General features: G+C 37.3%; 3 protein-coding genes across 4 annotated transcripts; 2 read left to right on the forward strand and 1 right to left on the reverse strand.

Moving 5' to 3' along the window:
• The first annotated feature begins 5,607 nt into the window (after positions 1–5,607).
• LOC122651579 (cytochrome b561 domain-containing protein At4g18260-like) lies at positions 5,608–8,469 on the forward strand. 2 transcript variants are annotated; one of them, XM_043845019.1, is made up of 6 exons: positions 5,608–5,618; positions 5,770–5,963; positions 6,253–6,414; positions 7,094–7,242; positions 7,592–8,050; positions 8,459–8,469. In XM_043845019.1, exons 2-5 carry the CDS (start codon positions 5,823–5,825, stop codon positions 7,893–7,895), a joined length of 756 nt encoding a protein of 251 aa, XP_043700954.1. In that variant the 5' UTR covers positions 5,608–5,618; positions 5,770–5,822; the 3' UTR covers positions 7,896–8,050; positions 8,459–8,469. The 2 variants fall into 2 exon arrangements, with proteins under 2 accessions (XP_043700954.1, XP_043700953.1); XM_043845018.1 differs by lacking the exon at positions 5,608–5,618 and having other exon boundaries at positions 5,718–5,963.
• Positions 8,470–9,217: 748 nt separating this feature from the next.
• Positions 9,218–10,846, reverse strand: LOC122651580. The gene is made up of 3 exons (XM_043845021.1): positions 10,474–10,846; positions 9,669–9,740; positions 9,218–9,581 (listed from the first exon to the last, which is right to left on the reverse strand). Exons 1-3 carry the CDS (start codon positions 10,679–10,681, stop codon positions 9,283–9,285), a joined length of 579 nt encoding a protein of 192 aa, XP_043700956.1. The 5' UTR covers positions 10,682–10,846; the 3' UTR covers positions 9,218–9,282.
• A 373-nt stretch (positions 10,847–11,219) lies between these two features.
• Positions 11,220–15,414, forward strand: LOC122651578 (urease accessory protein G-like). The gene is made up of 7 exons (XM_043845017.1): positions 11,220–11,352; positions 11,430–11,624; positions 12,705–12,765; positions 14,157–14,358; positions 14,570–14,691; positions 14,819–14,923; positions 15,235–15,414. The coding sequence occupies exons 1-7, from the start codon at positions 11,285–11,287 to the stop codon at positions 15,319–15,321; spliced, it is 840 nt and encodes a 279-aa protein (XP_043700952.1). The 5' UTR covers positions 11,220–11,284; the 3' UTR covers positions 15,322–15,414.
• Positions 15,415–16,207: the final 793 nt, after the last annotated feature.

Below are 16,207 nucleotides of genomic sequence, written 5' to 3' on the forward strand. Positions count from 1 at the left end.
GTACGATGAACCTAAATGGGCCATGCGATGAGCCTTTTGCCAATATTGGGTGGGCCACGTAGATTCCTGCATTTATTTATTGGATGTTTTCCATTCTGGCCCACCAACAAGGCCTTCTAGGAGGGCCCAAATATCTGCCATGCCACCAACGTTTAAGAACGAATCGGCTGAGACCGATCTCGATTCCAGCCAATTCAACCAAATCCGATTTCTTGAACGGTGTAAGTGTGGTTCATTGTACCCAAAATTTTTTGTGAACATAGACCCAAAGGTTGGGCTTGGCTTCAATGGAGTCCCAGTGGACTCATGGACCAAGTGTCGCTGACCCACTCATATAGTCAAACTACTTCAATTAGAAGGTGAAACAAGATTGGTATAGGTAAGGCTTTAAGTTGAATTAAGTATCAATCATCAGGTTACCATAATGTATTGAGGATTGGTGTCTTGACTTCTGATGACTGGACTGCTGTGTGGAGCTTCCGTGGGCTTACTTTAATATATTGAGGAAAATTTTGTAAGGATTATATAGGTATATCGGTAAATTTCTTGTATAGGGTTTCGCTATAAACCTGTAGCAAGAGTTCTTTCTCTGTAACGAAAATCTGAGAGAGGCATGAGGAACGAGCGACTATAACCCTATTCTTCATTGTTAGTGAAACAGATCTCATCTCACCGTGGTCATAGGCAACCTTGTCAAACCACGTAAATCCTTGTGCGCATTGTGTGATTGTGTTTGCATTGTGTCGTAGGAAAATTACTTGGGCTTGGTTGTTGAATTCAACTTGGTCTGCATCATGACTAAATCACCTATGGGCTATGACTGAGATAGTTACTTCACCTGAATCAAATCCTCTGTTTGTCATGATGCTTTGATTGTTAAATTCAATTTGATAGAGAGGAATGGGATCTCTTACCTTTCTTGTCCATGTTGTAAAGAACTAAATGAAAATGTTGTCCGCATCCTTTTATCCTACAATCATACCAAGCTAGAATGTGGGCTGAACTGAACTCATAAAGACACATTGCACAAGGGATGTGGGCTGACCATGAGAAACAGGGAATGTTGAGAAGTTCTGGGCCCTATTTACAGCCCAAGCCCTGTACTTGACGAATGGTGAGAGCGCTTTCATTAGAGAATTCACATCAATTCGAGATGGTTTCTTCTCTTAACTTGACGAGGTAAATAATATTCTACAATTTACAATTTAAAAAACAGAAATTGGGTTTTCTAAGCTATTAGCATAGAGGGACACATCAATGGGGTTTGACAAATGGTATCATACATTGGAGAGCAGCAATGTCATTTCATGTGAGAAAAGAGAGAAAAACATATAAAGGTCCTAGCGTACTCTGTCCCCAGTCGTTAGAGAACCTTTTCCCTTAAAAATTTGAAAAATAATAGGGAAAATTACAAATAAAAAATATATAAAAAATCTCTGTAGTTTAACAAAATTACACCAATCCCCCTCAAAATTACATTCACCTCCCCTTTGGAGGGGATAGGTGTAATTTTGAGGGGAATCAATGTAATTTTATCAAATTATAGGGGTGATAAACATAATTTTTCCAAAATAATAAAATCTTTATTAATGAAGAAAATTTATTTACTCCATTATGACCTTGGTTTAAAAAAATGGTATTGTCCGATACACCCGATCCTCTATTGATGGAACAATTTTAATTGGGGGCAATCTTGTCCAAAAATATTTTTAACCTAAATTGAGAGTAAAGCCATCCGATTAGGCCTAATATGGCTGATCTATATCATTGACCATACCAATACCATTTTTAAGAACCGTGATTATGACGTAGGCTTGAATGTGAATCACGTGCTTATATATGAATTCAATTTTGATAATTTCTATTTAGTGTGGAATTTCATGATGTTGCATCACTATCCTATGCATCCGATTGAATTAACTCTCATATTCTTTACTTATTATTAGTTTAACGACACATGACATGACTAAATGAATATAAAATAAATTTTATCTAAGTTATCTCAATCATATAATCCAACATGAACCATTTAACTGTATTTATTTATTTATTTATATATCAATGAATTATCTCTTCTATAGTTTTTCTGATTTATTTTTTCTTTTTTTCGTTTTAGACATGGGAGTGATTAATGTTTCCTACCTTGATTTGATTGCAGTGAAACTTGACACTCAAAGAAGGGAAATAGGACCTAACTACCTGTGAACCAATTTGGGTGTCAGGTAAGTTACAGAAGGGAAATAGGATCTAACTACCCATGAACCAATTTTAGTGTTTTTCACTCCAAAAAATAAGTGTTTTTGGAAAGAAAAAAAAAAAAACAAATATTGTAACTTTATTGATCAAACTTAAAATTGATGAATAAAAAAGAAAGCAAAAATGGGAGATTATTGAGTCAGATTTCTTGCCAGTGTTCCTACCACTATCACAACAATAAATATGTGAAGGGAAAACAGAACACAAAATCATAAGTATGTGTGAGATACATACATGGCAGTGATGGCACACACTAGTGAGTGGGACTGTCAGGCTAGCAGGCCTTGTGGCCATGCTACCCATTATAGTAGGTGGGTCGACGAGGGAAGACAGATTTTGAACCTTTGTTTGTGGTAAACAATAACATTAATTTTCTCTGATTAACACTTGGGGTGCTGTTCTCTGTGCCGCAGTGCAGCTTATACGCAGACACATGAGGGTGGATGCAATGATCAGAGCTCAGATCTACTATCCACATGGGGACGGGTGGGGATAGATCTGAACCCTCTATGGGGTTGTGGGGCCTGCCTCTAGGGTGTGGGACCCATACCCCATGGAGGGGTCAGATTTGCCCCCACCCATCCCCATGTGGGTAGCTGATGTGGGTAGCTGATCCGATTTCCAATGATCACCCTGCCCCCAACACAGGCTGCCCATGTGTTGTGACACAGAGAACATTCTCCCTTAACACTTTTATACACAACCAAGGTTTTAAAGATCCAAATCCTGATTTGGATCGGTTGAAATTGATAAAGAATTAATCAAAATCAAATGAAATCTGCTCTAACCCTAGATTTTGGATCAACCTCATTGTCTCCACCCTGTAAGAACTATGAGATCACCCCAAGGGATGTCTTCAACATCCAGGGGTCATGGACTGACCATTGAATTTTATTCAATAAGTGGAACTTATTAGCTGTTTGCTCTTAGATTGGATAGTAAATTCAGAACCTTGGAGATTTTGAGAAGAGTTGCTTTTTGAAGAGCACAACATGATAAAAGTTATAAGAAGTGATCGGCCGAACTGGTCAATCAGAATCTGGACCAGCCTCGACCGATTTCAATCCGAATCAGCCTATCCTATTCGATTCCAATTCTTGAATCCATGCAACATGCCCTTCTGAGATTAAAATTGACATGGTATTAAATTTTCATTGAAAACAAAATGAGAGTAATAATTAGTAGGACCCTTCCATTGCGTGGATCTGATCCTCTATTTGTTTATGTCTCGGTTAAAGAGCCCAAAAGGCAAAAAGCTCATACCAACACATCCAATCAAGATATCTTTTTAAATTAGTGGTTGTTAGAGAGCATCTCATTTATAATCAATATTTAAAAAAAAAAAAAAACCCACTTGATTATCCTTAAGGAACACTTTCTAATTTTTCTTACTAATATGGTTAAAGAACAGAACCAAAAGAATAAGCAAAAGTCAAATTCCATTCCAAAAAGTTGTCCTTCCTTTGTTCTATATATTCAAGATTACAGAGCTAGTCCTCCAATGGTAGAATTAGATAGTGAAAGCAAAGTCTTCTTTTGAATATCTTTATTCTGCCTTCAACTTATGAATTGAAATCAGATGAAATACGTAGTAATATCCATTCAATCGCATGATTTCATGTAGGTCATTGATGTTGAAACCACATGTGATATGTCAACAACAGTGGAAAATAGTATAATTAGTTCATGTTTTGGGATGAGGATCTGACATAGACCCTTTTGAAAGTAATTTGCTATCTCCCTAATCTAATGGTTGGTGCAGATACTCAATTAATCCAACTAAAAGCTCCCTGAGCTGCTGCCTCTGATGATGTACAATAAACCCGATTTAATCGATGGTACGATATTATCCGTTTTGACAAGTGGTTTCATGATTTTAAAACGTGTTATACCAAATAAAGGGCGTCATAACATTTATGCATATTCCATGGCACATTCCCAGGCAATGTGGGATTTCCTGTAGTTCTATATCTGAGACAGGCCAGAGTCCCAAACCCAATCTTAAAATCTTAATAATAATATTAATAATTTTAAAAACTAATCACACCGACAAAGATATATATACAATAAGCTTCAACATATGATCACCCATGCATCAATTTCATGTTTGATCATACAGCTCTTGCCTAATGAAATAAAGGGAAACTCTTTCACTGTTAAGGTTTTTTAATAAGCCAATCTGTGTTTTAGTTCTTACTAAGAATGATGAGTTCTATATAATTCCCTGAGATTTGGCCTCATATCTTTTAGTTCTCACTAAGCATGATGAGTCCTATATAATTCTCTGAGATTTGGTCTCATGTATTTTAGTTCTCACTAAACATGATGAGTCTGGTATAAATCAATGAGATTGACCTAATCTAACTGTGTCTCTGTTCTTGAATGACAAAACCATCAGATTGGAATCCATGTATTGGTGTGTCGTAGATGTTTCCCATCTGATGATATCAGAAGACAGAAACCCAACTCCATCTCTTCCCCCAAAACTTTCCTAAGAATTATAGTCATAATCTTTTGCAAGTCTAAAATCTGTAGGTTCCAAATCATCATGGTTGCCATGAAATTAAGTTCAGTATTGATTACAATCAAGACCACAGGTAGCTTTGTTCTAGCCCCACCTTTCTCTCTCTCTCTCTCTCTCTCTCTGATTGATGGCAAGTTGCACCACTACCATTATGCCATGTGTATGCTATTCACATAAAAAGTTGGGAGTTCTCAATTCTTCATATCCTGAAATATGAAAGTGTATAGTATAGACTTTTAAGGCCATTGTCAAGAAAAGATTGAGAGGAATTCAAACTGAATATGAAACAATAGATACTGTGTATCTATTATGTTCAAGGATACTATTATTGTGCAGCTCAGAGTGGGGAACAATGGAAGTGGGAATGCAGAAGATAGATGTATGCGTTTACTTCCATACCTTACTTTACAGTATCTTTCAAATATGTCCCTCCAAAAGTCTGACCCTTTTAATTTTATGCTTTCTGCAACTCCACATTCCTTTCTCTCAACCCAAAAAGCATGTTACAGTGATTGAGGCCCACATGGTATGAATTACTATTCATGGCCACCATTTCTTTTTCATTTTCAAATCTTTTAACCAGCATGGCAGAACTATTTGAGCTCCATCAAGAATCACTACCCACAGGCCACAATGTATTCATACAAACTAGAATAGTCTGATTGCCCTTTTAATATTTTACTAACCACCCACTTTGTTTCCTTTTAACTGGTAGAAAATCCAGTTTCTAGACGAAAGAAGGTATTGAGAAAGGAGGACTAAATACCAAAGTTCCTTGCTTCTTTGTCTGAGAGAGAGAGAGAGACGGAGAGTGACAGAAGGAGACGTCAGCAAATGGGTCTGTGTGATATACTTAAGAAGTTCATCCAGCCGAGCATGTCTGTCTTTGAGCACCTGTTTAGAAGATTATTTCAGCAGTGGCTCTAGAGTCTGGAATCTGGGCCAGTTTCCTTGTTATTCTTATCACTCAAAGAAGAGCATTTAAGGAGATTTTTTATATTGATCTGAATTGGGTTGTCCTTGTTTTGCTTGAGATTGAAGAATGAAAATCTTTCAGAAGCTAGTTTTTCTTACCATTGCTTCCAGTATTGTTGTTCTTGCTCTTCTGCCATCTGTGAGTTCATCAAGTGAAGAGAAAAAACCCATGAGCAATCACAAGAGAAAAACTCAGAACATGCAAAAGGTATTTTATTCAGTCTCTAGTTTTTCTTCAAAACTCTTATTTTGCTTCTCTTCTCTGTTTCCCTCCAACCACTCCCCCACCCCCCCCCCCCCTCCAAAAAAAAAAAAAAAACTCCTTTAGTTCGAAACTGCGGCAAAGAATTTGTCTCCTTTATGCTACTAGCTGGTTACAGAATTCATTTTTGTTGAATGTGATTATGAATTTCTTAATCTTAAAAATTTGCAAAGCATTTGTGTGAATTGAAGGAACTAAGCTAATGAAGCTGACCATTTTTATGTTAAATTTACAGTTGAGCCCTGAGCTTTCATTTGAAATTACAGTCCATGGCTTCCTCCTTTGGGTTTCAATGGGGTTCCTAATGCCTGTTGGAATCCTTATCATTAGAATGTCCAATAAAGTGAAATGTGGGAGAAGGCTCAAGGTTATCTTCTATTTCCATGTTATTTTGCAGGTGAGCACCCCTCTTCCTCCGTTTTTCTGTTACTTAAGCTATACTTTTTTCTTGATGATAAATCAACAACACTGATTCTTTTTTATTTTCCCTTTTTAACTTAATCATGAATGATCCTGGAGTTATAAAATGTGATCATTTATGCCTTATAACTAGGACTTTCAATGATGATGAAGAGACCAACCACCCCCCCCCCCCAAAAAAAAAGAAAAAAAAAGAGGTTCTTTTATATTGAAGTATTTTATTTAGGACACCATGACAGTAACTATTTTAATCAAGTTAGACATCACACCTTCAGGTTGATCACTAATACTATCATGTATGCTTGGATATCAAGATAAAATAGTGTCTAAAAATATTTATAAAACAAAAATCAAAATAGTTTATTTCCTTCAATCTTACGAAGGAATTATCGACTATTGACTACAGCTATGGGTCTAGTGTCCAGCTTGCTTGGCCTTCAAACCACAGATTATGAGAGCATGGTTGCATGTAATTAATAGTAAAGCAATCATTACTGATTTATAAAGAGTATACTTCTTTTTTCTTTTAATAGAAAATGTATGGCTGATCTGTATTTCACAAGAACCCCGTTTCAACATTATGCATGCACACACGGAAATATATGTTTTTTATTATCATATACTGATTGATTGGGTTGGTTATTTGCATTCAACAGATACTTTCAGTACTCCTTGCCACAGCTGGAGCAGTCATGTCCATCAGAAATTTTGAGAACTCCTTCAGTAACAACCATCAAAGATTAGGCTTGGCTCTTTATGGTGTCATATGGATGCAAGTCATAGTTGGATTTTTCAGGCCTCAAAGGTAATTTAACTGATTCCTCATAAGTTTTTAAGAGGGGAAAAATCCCTTCTGTTTACTGAAAGACTGAGTTGGGCTGAAAAATAACTAGACCTTCATTTGTTATTGCATGCATGATTGGCTACTTGATTGAGCCTTAAAACAGGAAGTTCATTAACCCAATTTTAGTTTTTAATTTCATTTTTTATAACATTAAAATAAAATTCCTAATTCGAAGTAACTTTGCCTGAGTATAGTTTCATTTTCCATATCTGAGGATGTGTCTGTGGGCGGGTGGATGGTTGTCTCAGAGAGAGAGGCAGGGGTTATATGTTTTTGTGTTTCTTTAAGTTCCTTCTTTTCCACTGTACAGAGGAACTAAAGGAAGAAGTGTGTGGTATTTTGCTCACTGGGCACTTGGAACTGGAATTTCTTTGATGGGGATCATCAACATATATACTGGGCTACGAGCCTACGAGAAGAAGACATTGAATAGTACAAGACTTTGGACTTTACTTTTCACTGCTGAGATATTCTTCATTGCTTTCCTCTATCTGTTACAAGACAAGTGGGAATATATGCAAAAGCAAAGAGTAATTTTAGGTAATGAAACCGCCATGCCCACTGATCCAGTAATTTCTCCAACAACCAACCAAAAGGAAATGATTGTGCCTTGATGAAAAAGCAATTTAAGGGTGCCCTTCCAACCAACATGTGAGTATTTTTTGTCATCCCCGGGTTTTCTTCCTCAACTATGAGAGATTGGATTTCTTGGAATTCATGAGACCAAATGAAGCATATTTCATTGCCATTGGAAGTAAAGAAAGTTTTTGTTTTTTATAATATAATAAGACCGATTGGGGAATAGTGTGCTACTTTGTATAATGGTTGACATTTAGTTTTGTAGTTAACCTGTAAGCATCTTTCTGCATTACAGTTTGTAACATTGTATTGTGTAAAAGCTTTCACCAGTATAATTTGTAACCTTGTGTTGTGTATAAAAGGAATGTTTATCATGGTATTTTATCAATGCTCAAAACATCTCTGAAATAGCCCTATCAGACTCATCTTTGAACATCTCTGCAAATGCATCCTGTAGCTTTGTGTGCAGGTTGTTGTGAAATGAAATCTATAGCTAAACTTTTTAATGCTTCTTTCCCTGGTATTAAACATAATCCCTTGGTAAATCGTATTTGAAGGGTTCAAATTGGCCATTCATTCCTCACCATGTTTTCTAAAGCTAATAAAACTCCAATGCCTGGAAATTTGTAGAGGACACAGGTTTGCAGAGGAGAATGCATAGTTTAAGAAGCCCAAACTCTTTCAGAAATTCATAATTCAACCAGGACCCTTTTTCATTTCACAGTTCAAGTTTTAACCAAAAATGCCTTTTATAGAAAGCGCAAAACTTCCTTCAAGACTTTCCTGTTCGAGCAGGAACCTTGTTGACTTCACTTTTAACCATACTAATCACCATTGTGGAGACTCATTTATTGCAAAATGGCCAATAGATCAGAAGTATCTTAGTAAAAAGGCAGTTATTCAACCATCCTGTTGCAAGTGATTCAACAATCAATTTGTAGCTAAATGAAATTGCACAAAAATGGGCAACTATGGTAAGGGTAATTTCAACCAGATGCCTGGAAAATGTTAGGTCCAAAGGATGCTTCAATGACAGGCTACATGCCAAACTGCCTCAAAGAGGCAATTAGTCCATTAGAGACATGTTGGGGGTGTAAGAAACAGGGCAATTGCAAGTCTCTCCTATAGATAATGAAAATGAAGATTTGAACAGTATGTGGTGAAGCAGGATTTAGCTCCATCACTTCAACAGGTATTTCTACAAACAATGTATGGAGATTCAATCATCAGGTACGTTGATGTAATGTCTATTGCTATAAGGGTGGTCTAGTTACATATAGGTCTTTTTGTCACATAACAAATCAAAGAACCGATGGTGCTCAAGATTCCCTGGAAAAGATCATGAGAGGAACATAGTTAGAACAGGGAAATTCTCCAGATAACTGGAAGAATTCTTGATGTCCTCTTTAATATTCATTGAAGTCATGGAAAAAGCTGCACATAACCAGTTAATACAGCTACCCCTAATATAAGAACCGGTGGAAGAAGTACAAATGCTCCAATTGTGGCAAAGAAAACACTATCATTTCTTCGAGACACTTCATTCAAGTAAGCCTGTCTTTTGATGTTCCTCTTCTGTGAGATAGTTAAAAACTTTGCAGTCGCCGTCTTTAGATTCTTACCTAACGGTATGCTGAACTCCTCACCTTCTCTGTCTCCAACCAGCTGAGAGAGCTGATCACGAATTGTTGGTCGCTGATAATCGCCACCACTCTCATAACCTGGTCATGAAGCAAACTAAGGGGTTTGTTTACAACAAAATGGTTGACCATGTAAGGGTTTCTCTTCATGAAAGAGAGTGCACCTACCATCACTCAAGGAGCTGGTGGATGTCAGTTGTTCCAAGAGATCTAGCTGAGTCCGTGCAGAAGAGAAAGAACCTTTCACCCATGAACCAGCAACTTTGTTTCAGTTTGAAATCACAATTTCTCTTCAACAAGGTGCAGTAAAGGAACAGTAATTGACATGAAAGTCAGCTTCATGAAAATAGTAATGGGTATATACTTCCACTCTTAAAACATGAATAAAAGAAAAAGCACTTTCCAGTACAGATTTATTTGTTAACACTTGGTTAATTCCACTCAAGCTGTAAGAGTCGACGCTATCTTCACAAGATTGCTTATAAGTAGTCAGTATTTATCAAAACTAAATGAATGTTCATAACATTAAAATGATGTTCTTCTCTAGGTTTGTTCATCTGCCTTGTTGAGGCACTTGCAGACTTGCAGCTGCTTCAGTGATAAGGGGTCAGGTTTCTTACCATGAAGCATGGGTTGTGAAATAGACTCCTACCTACATGTTGAAAGAAGTGTGCACTCTTCATTGACTTCCGTGTTTTTTACAGAGTAATAGTAATTCATCAATACCAATTGAGGGTTCAGTCCTTGTTCATAAAAATATCCGACGACATGAAAAGCAAACAAGAGCATGACAATTTCATAATATTTTGGTTTGGGCAAAATTGATTGGTATTCATTATTCCTGCCAAAAGATACAAGGGTTTTTCATATTCTGACAATTTAATCAATTCATCAATTGTAATAGCAGAGGTCAAAGAAGAACTTGCATACATAAATAAATAAAACAATTTAAAGCATATCCATAATGCATCACCTGAGAAACTTGGAGGGTCCTCTGTTACTCCTCCCTCTGTTCCTTCAGATTGAGCAGCTGCCTTAAAAGAAACGGAGAGCTGTTTTCCCGTTGGTAGGCATGGAGAGCTAGAGTAGGGATTAAGAAGAAAAAGTCTGCATTTTGGAACCGAAATTATAGGGGGTAAAGGCCTTGAGTGGAGAGAAGAAGCCCAATAATTGAATGCCATGGAAGGCTTTGGGCAAAGAGAAGGTTCAAGTCCCAACTTTCCATTTTACTCTCCATTGGCCTGCGGCTATTCTTCAGTCATTTTGTAGGTCTGTAATCACCACAATTTAAATGAGAAAACTGCTCCACCACATATATTTCAGCAAAGAATCTTGTATTGTTTACACTAAATACTGTAAAAATGGTCCCATCATGACTTGATCAGAGCCGTTCAAATGTGGAATCCTACTGCCATACCCCAACAAATCATGGATCTAGAAGGGCCTTTATGGTGACCCATGTACCCTAGTAATCTATCTATTTGGATGGCTAAAGATCCTCTGAATCTAATCCCCAGTTGGACTGAGACTCTGATCATTGAACTATAATAAATAAAAGAGGTGGGCCACTGCCTTCATAGATGGTTTTGTTCAATGTGTATCAATTGCCATCCACATCAGATAGTTTCCACACTACCCTTGCTTTAATTTTCCCTGCCATTGTCGCTTGCATCCAAGATTCGAGATAAATTATCCATTACACACAGCAAAACCAGTCTTCTACTTGTCTCTGCACTCAGAAGTCTGGACTCAATAGGGACTTCGTAGTTTGAAGGAGTGAGTGAATGGCTTCCCAAGATCAACATGCCCATGATCATCATCATCACGTCCATCACCACCATGATACCCACGAGTATTTTTTCGATCGAACTCTTTCATTTGATATTCGGGTTCATAACAGTCTCCATTAATTTCCTCTTCTTCTATTAGGGGAGCTCAAGATGGTTCAACATCATGGGTAGGTGCTGATGGTAAAGTTTATCATAGCCATGATGGATTAGCGCCACACTCACATGAACCCATATGCTCGCCTGGGTATTTTAGCAGAAGAGCTCCTCCCCTATTCGATAGGGATTTCAATGAAAGAGCTTTCACTATTGGCATTGGAGGGCCGGTCGGAACTGGGTATGCTTCACTTCTTTGGTTGTTCAACTCGTTTGCCTTTTGAATTTAATTTATTGTAGTCGTTGTTGGCATATACAGGATCTTGGTGACCCTTCTGTCGTTTGAAAGGGATGAAAAGGGCTAGTACAAGTGGTCTTTGGATTCTTGCTTTTGTGTTTGTTTTCTTTGGTTCCAATACTTTTGTTCTTAAATTTAGGAAAATTTACTGACAATAATACCACAGAGTGCTTCAATGGGAATTCTGAAATATATTTCTCTCTTTGGGTAAAGTGTAAAAATATTTATCCCTTGGAAACTTAAAATGTCCTTGTACAGTAATTGCTCGTCAGAGCTTTAGTTTATGCATATAGGGAAAGAAGAGAAAGAAGAAGAAGACACAGAGAACGTTTTTAATGTGGTTCGGTTTCACTGGAAACCTACGTCCACACTACTTATATTTTCCACACTGTTTTAACCTTCACCTAGTATCTCTTTATATAGATGTTTAGAGATAGGTGTTTTGAAGTTACAGGGATTCTTCCAATTGGATGGATGATTACAATAGGATTCACAGCCTGATGTGCTTGAGTGAATCCGGTTACTTTCCTTGATCTTGGAGGAGTTTGAGTTTAACTCAATTGCTGCAGTGGCTTTGTACGCTGGTGTTGGAGTAGATACAATGGCTGAGGTGGCATTGTTATCCCATGAGCCTTTATCACATGTAGATAGAATATTGGGTTCCACTAGATAAACCGTTGGAGCTGAAGGTCTATCCTTATCAACTGCAGCCGTTGGAGATGAATTCCTATCCTTATCACTTACAAGATTAGTTAGTTTAGTGTTGCATAGGTACTTTTCTTCAACTGTTGTTGAAAAACTAGGATTGACTAATTTGATATTTGTCTGTGTACGAGTGGACTTGTGAAACTAGATTTATTTTGCCGACCACAAATATTTGAGATGGGGTTAGGTTGGATCTGACTCTTGAATTGATTGCATTCTCTTTCTCTAATCAGCTTCCAGATTTTCCAATAATAAATTAGCCCAAATGGCCAAACAAACAGATATGGTGATTAACAGATCTTTATTCGCATTCTGTAGGAAAACAGCTTTAATGTTGGCACTGTGCAGATTCTTGCGTGACAAGTACAGTCTCGCTGCAGTATGTATTATGTAGTTCAATGTTTCAGAAACATCTTTCGGAACCATGGGTTTCTGCAATTGCCTCCTTTGTTATCATGCTAATTGGTGTCCTGTCTATGGTTTGTATAAGTTCTGGAGCATATCTGAATTTTGTGTTGATGCACAAATCGTTTGTGTTGACTAATGAAATGGATTGAAGAACCATATTTCATGTCTCCTGTCACTGAAATTTTTGCTTGCAACTAAAAACCTTGGAAGTGGTGGCTATGTTTCCAGGAGTAGCAACTCATGATATTGCTTTCATGTATTATCTGTCGTTGTGAGATTTATGATTGCATGAACAAGCCTGGAAATCTCCCTGTATGTATTTAAACCAATAAATGACTACAAAAGATAGTGTTATATAAGCTTAACTACTGGGCCACAAAATAAATTTATGATTGGGAAAAAACTTACAATTTTTTTTAAGGAAGCCCTTGAAGAGAAAACTTGAAAATGTTTTGTTCTCCCTATTTCTGCCTTCAAACTCCATGGCTTCCAGTCACATCAATATTTAATTTCTATAATTTTTAATTAATTTTTTCAGGGAAAAAGAAAAAATCCAACAAGCTAAGCAAACTTCACCTGCAGAGCCAAGACACTGCACTGCTTTCTCTCAACTTGACACAGCAGTTTATGGCAAGATTCTTTAATTGCTTCCAAGGGAATGCTTAACTTCTAAATTATGAATATTTGGTTATTATCTCCTCCAAGATCCTTATCCTTGCACTTGGGTTGCTCATGTTACTTCTATACAGATGTCACATGAGACATAGGAAACCATAGATAGCATAAAAATCAAGTCTTTTGGGGGCTTAATATAGGGATACATGTATGAGATTTCCAGTCTGTTTAAGCAGCTGGCATTGCAAAATGTGCACTTTCTTGGATAGTGTAATATATACTCTTGATAGCTCTTACTATTGTTGATTTCACCAAAAATAAATAAAGAATTATTTATCTTTCAAATGGACCATTTTCTTTTGTCATTTTTGAGTTTCTGTCTCCGGTCTCCTTCTGGTGTCTGGTGAACTAACAGTTTCTTTCAATTTGTCTGTTTCTCTTTTCACTCATTGCTTCTCTTATCCAGTTATGATTGGGCATTTTACATCATGCCATGATTAGTGTGTTCTGATTTGGACTTTAATTAACTAGTGCACATAAAATTTAATTAAAAATGAATAAACAAGAATTTCATCATTCTTGATTAAATATCATATCCTTTAAACAATTGTCTGATCCTTTTGTTTTCACTATTGAAGCTACTGCCAATGTCTTCTTATTCTCTTTTTCCCCTCATTCTATGGTGGTTGGAGGCTTTACATGGTGTGTGCCTTTTATTTAGGATCTTGATTCCATTAAATGTTTCAGGTGACAAATGATATATTCACAAAAGAAGATGGAGAATTTCTGGTAAAAAATGGAGCACTTCCGGAGGAAAGAATACGTGCCGTTGAAACAGGTGGCTGTCCACATGCTGCAATCCGTGAAGATATCAGTATTAATCTTGGTCCTCTAGAAGAGCTATCAAACTTGTTCGAAGCAGACATACTTCTTTGTGAATCTGGAGGAGGTAGTTCTGCTGTTCATGTTGTCTTGATAACTTTGACTATTTTCCACTATATAGTATAGGTCTGTTAAGAAGCTGTTTTGTGATTACTGCATGCACAAGTACTGGTCATTTGGTTTCACTTGTTGTTGACTATAGCACTGGTTATGTAACCAAGCCTGTCGAATGGGTATTGATCAGGGGAGCCTTCACTTGTTGAATTTGTATGCTGCAGATAATTTAGCTGCTAACTTCAGCAGGGAGTTGGCTGACTTCATAATTTACATAATAGATGTCTCTGGTGGTGATAAAATACCTCGGAAAGGTGGCCCAGGCATTACCCAAGCTGACCTCCTAGTATGTTATTCTCTGAATCTCATACATACTGTCATTTATGCTTCTCATTGTCTTTAAATCCTCAATCTCGTTAAGACATTATTCTGTAAAATAAAATCATTTCAGAGCTATATGTATTTGAATGCAGGTAATAAACAAGACAGATCTTGCACCTGCAGTTGGGGCTGACTTGGCAGTCATGGAGCGAGATGCACTTCGGATGCGTTATGGAGGACTTTTTGTGTTTGCTCAGGTTTCTCTCTCTAGCAAAGTCTTGAACATGCATCCACTAACATCCCTTGTAAGTCCTGGGGAGTCCCAATACCTCAATCTCATGTAGATTTTTTTTTTTTGGGGGGGGGGGGGGTGGGGTGGTAGGAAACTGTCTACTTATATCTAGGTTCTTAATTAGGTTCTACAAAGTAACACTGGCAAGTTGGCCTATCCACCTATGTAAAGTTACGCCTGCCCTCTCTTGAGAAAATAAATATGCCCTCTCTTGAGAAAATAAATATGCTCTACATGTTGACACTGTGAACTCATATTTGAGTGGAATTTATGCAGGTGAAGCATGGGCTTGGTGTCGATGAAATTGTGAACCACATTTTACAATCTTGGGAAGCAGCAACTGGGAAGAAGTGGCACTGCTGAACCCATGTTGATTTATTTGCCAAATCATTTTTGTACCTCAGAGATGACAATTTTGTGCTACTTTTTAAAGCATGGATGACTATTACCATTGTACTTTTTCTCAACATCACTAGAAAAGGATTCACTTATATGAATAAAATGTTCATCGTGACTTCTGCAAGTGAAACTCCATTAACCTGCTGTTTTTATGTCTTTGTTGGTCATTAATTTAAACCTTGTCTTCATCAAAAAAAATGTGGGTGCTGACTTCTGCAAGTAAAACTCAGTAGCCTGCTGTTTGTGGAACTAACGGAGGCTGAGCTTTTTCTGAAGTTGCAGATATCTTCTGCCTTCCAGTTGCACCAGTTGAGAGGTAAAGAAGGATATGCTGTACCTGTTTTCAGAATCAATAAACTTGTCTGGTTGGCGAGGTCAAGGATTGTTTGTCTGGGATCTGTCAAGCTTAAACCCCTGCTCAGAAAGTTGAACCACCCACTACTGTGTGGATGGTGAAGTCGTTTGCGTCCATCTCCACCCCCCCCCCCCCCAAAGAAAAAAGGTCAGTAGTAACATTATATTAAGTTAATCACCATTTACTGCATTCATTTTGGTTTTATTCCTTCCAAGTACCATCTTCAAAAGGAATATCCTTTGAAATAAAGAAAGGGCTAGTCAACCAGATCATATTCTGTATACTGGGCAAGACGTGCTGCATCAACTGCTTTTAATTGGATACTTTTACCATCTTTCATTAATATTCTAAGAAGATGCAATAGTGAATAAAACTTCTTGAAAAGCATGTTTGTTGTGCAGAGGAGTCACATTCCATGATCAAATTATGTAAATTACACTAAATTACTAACAAGAGACTCTCCCTCACAGTCCTGAACTTTGCTACTGCATGATT

The sequence above is a fragment of the Telopea speciosissima genome, chromosome 2, assembly GCF_018873765.1.
Source record: "Telopea speciosissima isolate NSW1024214 ecotype Mountain lineage chromosome 2, Tspe_v1, whole genome shotgun sequence".
Taxonomy (NCBI): Eukaryota; Viridiplantae; Streptophyta; class Magnoliopsida; order Proteales; family Proteaceae; genus Telopea; species Telopea speciosissima.